General features: G+C 41.7%; 1 protein-coding gene across 3 annotated transcripts; it reads left to right on the top strand.

The window, feature by feature from the left end:
* The first annotated feature begins 4,406 nt into the window (after positions 1–4,406).
* LOC141758753 (NADPH oxidase organizer 1-like) lies at positions 4,407–7,595 on the top strand. 3 transcript variants are annotated; one of them, XM_074620399.1, is made up of 9 exons: positions 4,407–4,562; positions 4,667–4,747; positions 4,835–4,907; positions 5,007–5,190; positions 5,282–5,490; positions 5,602–5,709; positions 5,862–5,979; positions 6,194–6,498; positions 6,553–7,595. In XM_074620399.1, exons 1-9 carry the CDS (start codon positions 4,488–4,490, stop codon positions 6,933–6,935), a joined length of 1,536 nt encoding a protein of 511 aa, XP_074476500.1. In that variant the 5' UTR covers positions 4,407–4,487; the 3' UTR covers positions 6,936–7,595. The 3 variants fall into 3 exon arrangements, with proteins under 3 accessions (XP_074476500.1, XP_074476502.1, XP_074476501.1); XM_074620401.1 differs by having other exon boundaries at positions 6,194–6,510; positions 6,569–7,595; XM_074620400.1 differs by having other exon boundaries at positions 6,194–6,525; positions 6,584–7,595.
* Positions 7,596–8,919: the final 1,324 nt, after the last annotated feature.

Raw genomic sequence — 8,919 nt, 5'->3', positions numbered from 1 at the left:
AGCTTGAGGTGAAAAATTAGTCAGACACACACTGCTGATAAGTGACGACACACTTTTACTTTCTCATTGTTCATTCACCAAACCAGTTTTATGAATACACACTGTGTGTGTGTGTGTGTGTGTGTGTATGTATGTGTGTGTGTGTGTCATACAGTAGCGGAAACCTTAAGGAAGTGGCACGAGATGTACTTTAGGCCTATCAGTAATGTGGTTCAACGCTGCTCATACTTTACCTGTCATCCCTATTACGTGTGACATGATGGAGGACATGACGTCCATAACAGGAAAAGAAAAATATCCCCACAGAAAGTATGCAATTCAGGATTCAGATTTCAAATGGCAATAATCCATTCTCACGTGAAGGTCGGATGGTTGTTAAAAAACTACCATAAAAACATTTTCACCCACAATTAGTCTGCCTCAGTTTGGATGAGATTTTACCATTCTGTAAGTTCCTTGTTTTTCCTCTCTTAATGGAAAAGCAAAGGGATAAAAAAAGATTGAAAAAACAAATCTGAATAAATACTCCACCATTAAAATCATCATCATATTTGAGCACACATCATTTAGTAGCAGACCAGACTGCTGTGCAAAGGCAGTTACCGGAAGATAGGAGGAAGAACAAAAGCATGACTTAGGTACAAACCACTCTCCTGGAGTACATAATGTACAATAAAGAACTGCCAACATCAAACTCTAGATTGACCTAATTGGCTCATGTTCAACGCTGATCTAAGGTCTTGTCAATGGCAGGATCTGACATGCCTGTATATCTATCACAGTGATAATGTACTGTACATGTTTGCTTTCTTTACATACAGTACATTGTCAGTTATTTCAAACTAATAAACTACAAGCCCAAGAATAAACATTTATAACCAATCGATAACCAATCGGAAAGTCGGCAGCGATCAATCCCCGGCTCCTCCAGTCCACATGTCGAAATGTCCTTGAGCAAGATACTTAACTCCAAATTTCTCACGATGGCTGTGTCATTGGTGTGTGAATGAGTATTTAGATTAGATCCTGATGAGCAGGTGGCACCTTGCATGGCAGCCTCTACAAAGGCACTATATAAATGCAAGTTCATTTACCATTTACCATCCTCTCAGCCACCGGCTCTTTCAGGTAACACTCCGGGTCAGTTTTGAAGCTGGACTGGACTTCAACTGTGTGGTAAGCTGTTCCAAGAAGTTTTGCATATACTGTAGACTGTCTACAAGAGTTGGACGAGGATCGGTCTGAACTCTCTGTCTTTTTGCTGGATCCTCCGCTTCACCACTCTCTTCTACTGTTTTTGAAATGTCACGTGCAGCTTCTTCTTTCAGCCAATATTTTGCTGTCTCTAGTGTCTCTGCCGAAGCAAAGGCTTTGCCCTTGTAATGGGGATCAAGGATAGTTGCCACCACCAAAGACTTTGTGTTAGGTGACGTCATCATAAAGTGATGATAAAGTGATTTATGTGAAGATGGACCCTGCTGTTGCAGCATCAGTTTCAGAACAGATACACGTGTGATTACGGAAGACTCTGAGTGGCTCATTTCCAGTGTAACTTCCTCAAGTGGCTCCAGTGTCTCAATCAGGTTTGACATGATATCCCACTGTGCAGCAGACTGACAGCTGATATGGTCATGCTCACTGGCATAAACATTCAGTGTGCGCCGCTGCTCATACATCCTCTGCAGCATGTGTAGTGTTGAGTTCAAGCGAGTGGGAACAGCTTGGATGATGCCGTTTGTTGGGAGTGTTTGGGCAGTACGGAGTGGCCAAAGTGACCTGCACAGCTCTTTAATGTGGCAATAATGTCCAGCACAGCTCTCTGACTGGAAAGGCCATCGTTGGTTACAAGCTGTAGAGTGTGAGCAGTACAGCTTAAGTCTGGTAGGTCAGTTAAACTGATGCCTTTCACCATTTTGGCTCCACCATCCCTTAAAACAAGAACCACACGGCTTGTATTGACTTTCCAGGAGTCCAGCATTTCCAAAACTGTCTTTTGAATGTCCTGTGCTGTCTGTGATCCAGTCATAGTCTTGACATTTAACACAACCCGCTGTCTGTTCCAGTCCTTTTGGATAGAATGGCCTGTGAGGTTCATCAGTGATAAAGTAGTGCCTGACCAGCAGTCAGTTGGGAAGGCCATGAATGGTTCCTCTTCTGGTGTTATCAGAGTCTTCACCTTTGTCACAACATCAGTATGTTTCATCAAGCATATGCGTACAGTAGAATTTCTCATCCTTCATACTGTAAAGGGGCTCGGCAAGTCTCATAAGCCGCTGAAAACCAGCAACCACTGTGAACGGCTTGTTATCTGTAGCTATGATCTCTATAAATGCCTAGTCGATCTTTTTGGTCCTTGGGTCCGAAGTTGTCCATTTTAACCGTTGATCAAATAGTTGAGGGACTGTGATCTGTGGTTGAGACTTTTTTGATTGTCAGAAGTTTTTTTTCAAAGTGTCAGAATGGGCCTCTGGATGGCAGTGCTTAATGTGAGTTCACAAGTTGGAGGTATTTTTTGTTTTGGTTGTTGATGATCCCATATTTATACCTTCAAAGTCAAAGTTAGAAAAATCAATTAGATATCTACCAAAGTTAGTTAATCTTTTCAGAAAGGGAGGAGTGAGCGGAGGGGTACTCAGTTGGTTGCAATCTGCAACCACACCACTACATGCCACCAAATCCTACACACTGTCCCTCTAAAAATTAAAAACTTGGGATAGTTGCTATAGCAACACAATCAGAAGCACTGTACTCTTATCTGAGCACACATCATTTAATAGCAGACCAGTCTGCTGTACAAAGCCAGTTACAGGAAGATAGGAGGAAGAAGAAAGCTTTCAAGACTGACAGATTTATGTACATACCAGAACATTTGGAGGTGTTTTTTCTGCCTCCTGGAGTACATGATGTACAATAAAGCACTGCCAACTTCAAACTCATTAATTAAATATGTGAAGGCATACAGTTAGATTGGCCTCATTGGCTCTTTCTACACTGACCTGATGTGTTAATCGCAGGCTCTGCCATGCCTGTATATCTATCACAGTGATAATGTACTATACATGCATGCTTTCTTTACATACCGTACATTGTCAGTTCGTTCAAACTAATAAACTACAGGCCCAGCAATAAGTATTTATGTGATAACAATTATACAAGGTATTATACATATTATAGTATGTAAGATGATACTGTAGTTGATTTAAAGGATAGATTCACAATTATTCAAGTATTTGAATAACAATACTGACACTCCAATAAGTACATTAAAAGGGTTATTTGTTGCCGTGATTGTTCCTCCTGTCTACAGGTACAGTATATGCAGGTGGTGCAAAGTGTACAGTCCTTGTTCTGTGAAAAATGCATTCTAAAGTTCAACTAAAGATAATGTGACAATTCAGCAGTCGAAGTTAGAAAAATCAATTAGATATCTTCCAAAGTCTTAGTAGGAAAAGAGCATTTTTCTCCCCATCACTTACCTTGAAAATGCTTTAACAAGGAATTTTATTGTGGACAGAATGAACATGATAATACTTTTAATGTACATAAATGCATGTGATGCTGGATTAAGATAGACTTAAACAAAACTATGAACATATCCTTTAAGGATGAGAGTGAGATGGTAGGCCTAGCCATGCTGTTTGCAGGCACAGCAATGCTGTAGAAGTCCCTGCTAAATGATGAACAGGTGCTGCCCTCTACTGTTTGCCTGAAGAGTCTATATGGTGTAAGATCAAAGCACATGCTCAACAGTTTAATGTCTCGCAAACGTATCTTTATTTTTGCATCCCACTATACAGCCTGAAGGAGAACACGTGCACAGACTAGCCCTATTTCATAAACTTTTTTTTTAATCAAACTCCTCACCAGGGTTCATCAACATTGGATGAAATCAGACATAATAATTAATAATAACTTGTTCATGGTGCAGCTTAGTTTTGTTATATTTTCAGAAGTCGTAGGACCATACTATATACATACTATACTAAGGTTGATGCTGATTATTAGCCTATATAACCGTAACTCCCTATAGGAGCAGATATGGTGGAAATGCAGCATATTTTCAACGGACGTAATACATCCATCCATCCATCCATTATCTGTAACACTTATCCTATTCAGGATCGCGAGGGGGCTGGAGCCGATCCTAGCTGACAATGGGCGAAGTGCAGCGTAAACCCTGGACAGGTCGCCAGCCTATCACAGGGCTGACATGTAGAGACATGACAGTCATGACAGGGCTTTTTCCAGCTCTACTACATTCTCCTCCATGATCTCTGACTGTCATGTAATTTTTTCTGGCATAAGATGTTGCTACACCTGTCTGACAAGCGTTTTCTCCAGCCCTAAAGGTTTTTTTTTATCTCGACTCCGCCTCCGTTATGTGAAGGGTTTATAAACCGCAGCACACTCTCAGAGCAGCAGAGGCTGGACTGAAGGTCAATAGAGCAGCTATTCATCTCAAGAGCTGAGGCACAAACGAGCACACGATGGCCGGTGAACAACGCTTTGTAATCAGTGCCCGCATTATCGGAGACGTGCACAGGGACACACCAAAACTCAAGGTGAGTTAAGAACTCAGACGCTATTTATTTGAGGTGTTAAATATCTTTGCTGTATTTATGTGAAAGCTTCTGGTAGCTCATCCTTTATTTTTCTCTCTCCACAGATGTTCATGATATCAGTGTCATGGTCTGACGAGGCTGAAGTTATCGTCTACAGGTCCTTCAAGGATTTCAAGAAATTCCATGTAAGTCCCAAAAAAAACTCTCACTTACTGTATTCAGTGTGCTTTTTATATTATAGGAATAATAATCAATATGTTTTTTCTCAACAGAGGCAGCTGAAAAACAGATTCCCTCTCATGAACCCTTTCAGGAAAAATGACAGAGTGATCCCCAAATTTAGAGGTAAAATTATTTCAACTGTGTTACAAGGTGTATTTAAATGGTCTCTCTTCTCAGCAAATCTAGTATTAATCCTGAAACAATTTCCTCTCCTCTCTACAGGGGAAACCAGGAGGAGCAGCCTCCAGCAGAAAGGAACCAAGCAATCCATCCAGCGCATGAAGTTCCTGGAGACCTACTGTGACAAACTGTTGAAGTGCGACCAAATTGTGACTCAGAGCTCAGAGGTCGCACAGTTCTTCATGCCCAAAGACCTTGACCTGCAGCCAGACTTCACCAAGAACAGGTAGGTTGTCTTGTCAGTGTGTTAGTTCAAATTATGTGAGAGGTTGATAGAAGTTATTTTTTATTAAATGACTGACTTCTCTCTCATACAGCATCATGATCATGCTGTCTGATGATCTGCCTGATGGCTCAGGTGGAGGAAGGGAGGATGTGACTCGCCAGCATGCGGGCAGCGTCACTCACCCGTTTGTCACCCAAACGTACCGCTGCGTGGCTGCTTACGAGACAAAGGATACCAAGAATCGTCCATTTAAGGTCGCTGTGGACGAGAAACTGGATGTCCTGATCAAAGACCCTGCAGGTCAGTGCTTTACCTTTCAGTACTTTGCAGTTGCTTACTGAAAATCAGCAATAACCTTGAGCTTCACACCCATTTCTGTTATGCTGACAGTACGTTATATTACCTCTCCAGGTTGGTGGCTGGTGGAGAGCGAGGATAAGGTTTTGGCTTGGTTTCCTGCTCCCTACCTGGAGTTGTGGGAAGGAGAGGACGATGATGACGCTGAATTCCAGCTTGCAGGTGTGTGTTACTTGTAGCCCTTTATCAAAAAATATGTGCACTCTGTTTTTATAAAGACAACCTGTGTATTCGTCCTTATTTTGCCACATGTCTCAAGAAAGATTTGATCTGTACAGCAGTTGCTGACCTTGTTGTCTTTTTGTGACATTTAGGTGCCTTGTACTGTGCCGTGAGAAGTTATTCGACTAAGAAGGAAGACGAGGTGTCTGTGCCCATTGGCTCTATAGTGGAGGTGCTGAGGAAGTCTGACAACGGCTGGTGGCTCATAAGGTATCCCAATCTTATCTGTCTGTACTGCAAACAATAGAGAATAGGAATAAGGAGCACATCAAAAGAGGCTGTTGTGAAGTGTTCATGTCATCACATGCAAACACATCACAAATGTACAAATACATTCCAAAACTTATTGTAGGGTTTTACCATACTTTGCAATTGTTGAACAAAGTTGTAATAAATACCCTATTCCTTGCAATCCTTTCTACAGATTCAATGGCAAGTTAGGTTACATCCCCTCCATGAACCTGCAACCATACAACAACCCACGAGCAGGCCTTTACAGCCTGCAGAGAAAGCTGCACAGCTCCACTCTGAACCTGGCAACCAGCAGGGAACCTCAGGCTTCTCGTCCATTCAGCATCAACAAAGAAAACAGCCCACAACAGGGTCCTGCAGGTCAGTCCAGAGTAGAGCCCAGTGTGCCCGGGCGTCTCCACAAGGCCCGATCTCTGGATGTTCTTTCTGAGACCTGGTCGCAAACACAGATGAAGAGGGACGCCTCAACTACAGACGGCCGTCCTCGCAGCATAAGCAACACAAGCGAATCAAGCGACGCCTCAACTACAGACGGCCGTCCTCGCAGCATAAGCAACACAAGCGAATCAAGCGACGCAAGCACCGAGATCAGCTTCTCCTCAAGCAGCGAATCGTCCCCAAGTTTAAGAGAGGAAGAGCAGCGCGAGAGCCACACAGGCAGTCCTGCAGCCTCACCCCAGCCTAGTGTCAGCCCCGATCTCAGCCTCTCCGACCGCCGCGGCTCCAACACTAGCTCTGACAGCTCTGGATCTGTCAGCTCCAAAGGCAGCAAGACGGCCTCAATGGCTCCCAGGGTGCCACCCAGACCCAAAACCGAGGAGATCCTGACCCGCTGCACTACCATGACCCGCAAGGCAGCCCTGGCCACCAAGACCCGGCTTCAGATTCAGCCAGAGTCCATCCACAGCCGCTAGGGAATCACAAGCCTTTAATTCATGAAGTATTCATGTAACATATTTAAACTGTTCAATCCCACAGGGTTAGTCAAATGTGTTTTGTGCATCATTGTTCGTATCTCGGTTTTAAGTTCTTGTCACACCAAGATTGAAGAGATAGCAACCCAGACAATGCTGAATACTATAAGATACCATAATAATAATAATGTAGCTTCAGTGAAGCATCAGAAGGAGCAGGTTCAAGAAAATGTATGTGACATTGTCATATGGTCGTAAACAAATATTTTATCTAGCATTGAAGCCACTTAAGGGTAAATTTAAGTTGATGTAACAGCATCAAAGAACACCTCAATGGAAAGACAGAAAGTCGTTGTGAAGGCTTTTTGATTGACTGACAAATTAATCCATTGAAATGTGACGGGCGTGGTAAACAAGCTGTCAGCACTGTCTGCCAACAGCTTGTTGAAAGGAGTGCCAGTTTCTTGTGAGAACTTATTTAATTCTTATTTAATTATTACCTTCCATTTCTGTTTTGTTGCTTAATGTATGGATATTTATATCGTTGTCCCTTTATGTACTGTATGTGCTGCGTTATAACCTGTTCACAATGCAGCATCATAATGTGTAAAGTGTGTATGTTTAACATAAACATGTCAATAAAATCTAATTTACAACAAAGTACCAAGATGTGCCTGTTTAATGGATATAGAAGAGAAGAGTTGGTATGTATTTGGGTAACCATAACTTTTCAGATATCTCAAAATTAAATGTTGTTTTAAAAAATATCTGAAGGCATTCTGCTGCAAAACAGCTACAGGTGATGCATTGTACATCTCTGGCCACAATTTGCATTATGATGATGATTTGTTCCTATACATGGGGATAAATAGCCAAAAGTAATAATAATAACAATAACAATCTTTATTCATATTGTGTCTTTCTTAACAAGGTTTCAAGGTGCTGCACAAATTAATGCAACAGACATTAAAACCAACTGTCAAGTAATAACACAACACAAGTATGTATGAATCAAACTTCAGATAACGCAAGCAGCAATAAAATCACACAAGAATGCATACAATGATAAAATACACTAACGTTAAAATAAGCACATAAAAGCTTTTAAAAAAGTAGGTTTTCAAAAGACATTTAAACTCAGATACAGAGCTATATAACCTGAGATCTGGGAAGTTAAATATAAAAAAATGAAATCGTTCTTAAAGTAACTGCACCGATGGAGGCCAGCAGCTAAAATAGGACTAATATGTCTATATTTATATAAATACTGTATATATCCATATTTCCTGGATCCGGTTCAAAGCTGTGGAGACGCATTTTGTACCAGTTGTAAATAGTGCATGCTGTTTTGGCCAAGACATTAGTATAATGTGTTGCAAGGAGAACAACATGTAATTCAGGTACGTTCAGGTGAAGAAACAAAACCACGAACATGACTTACTGCTGAGATCAAAGCTGCAGGGAATTCATTATGGTTGCAATGATATTATAGTTCATTATCATGCTATTTTTTAAAAGGGCTGTCATTAAGATCAACTACTGTATGTCAAGTCCAATACACTTTAGAGAGCAGATCACATGTAGATTGAACCCACTGCAGTAGAGTTGATTCAATCTACATTACATTAAACACATTAAACCAATTAAAGTGTCATCTTCCATTCCCTTTAAAAGCCAGGTGCGCCTGCACATTGGCGCATTGCTATTTAAAAGGTGGATTCGGTAAACTGGTGAAGCAAGCCGTTTTCTGAAACCGATCCCCTCGTGCACAAAGTGAAAGTGCGCAAGCAGACATACTGTATGTGGTCCTTGGTTGGTGGACCTGCGACATCTCCCAATCCTTTGTCCCATCAACAACTCCATTTGACTGCATATGAGCAAATGCACTGATAACCTATTTAACCGGAGCAGGCATAAACATATATTGATAAATAACGAAAACTGTATTACTTTCCGATGCAACCCACGGGGGGCTCGAACCGGC

This window comes from Sebastes fasciatus, chromosome 20 (genome assembly GCF_043250625.1).
Source record: "Sebastes fasciatus isolate fSebFas1 chromosome 20, fSebFas1.pri, whole genome shotgun sequence".
NCBI classification, from domain to species: Eukaryota; Metazoa; Chordata; class Actinopteri; order Perciformes; family Sebastidae; genus Sebastes; species Sebastes fasciatus.
This window is presented reverse-complemented; position numbering and strand designations above follow the sequence as displayed.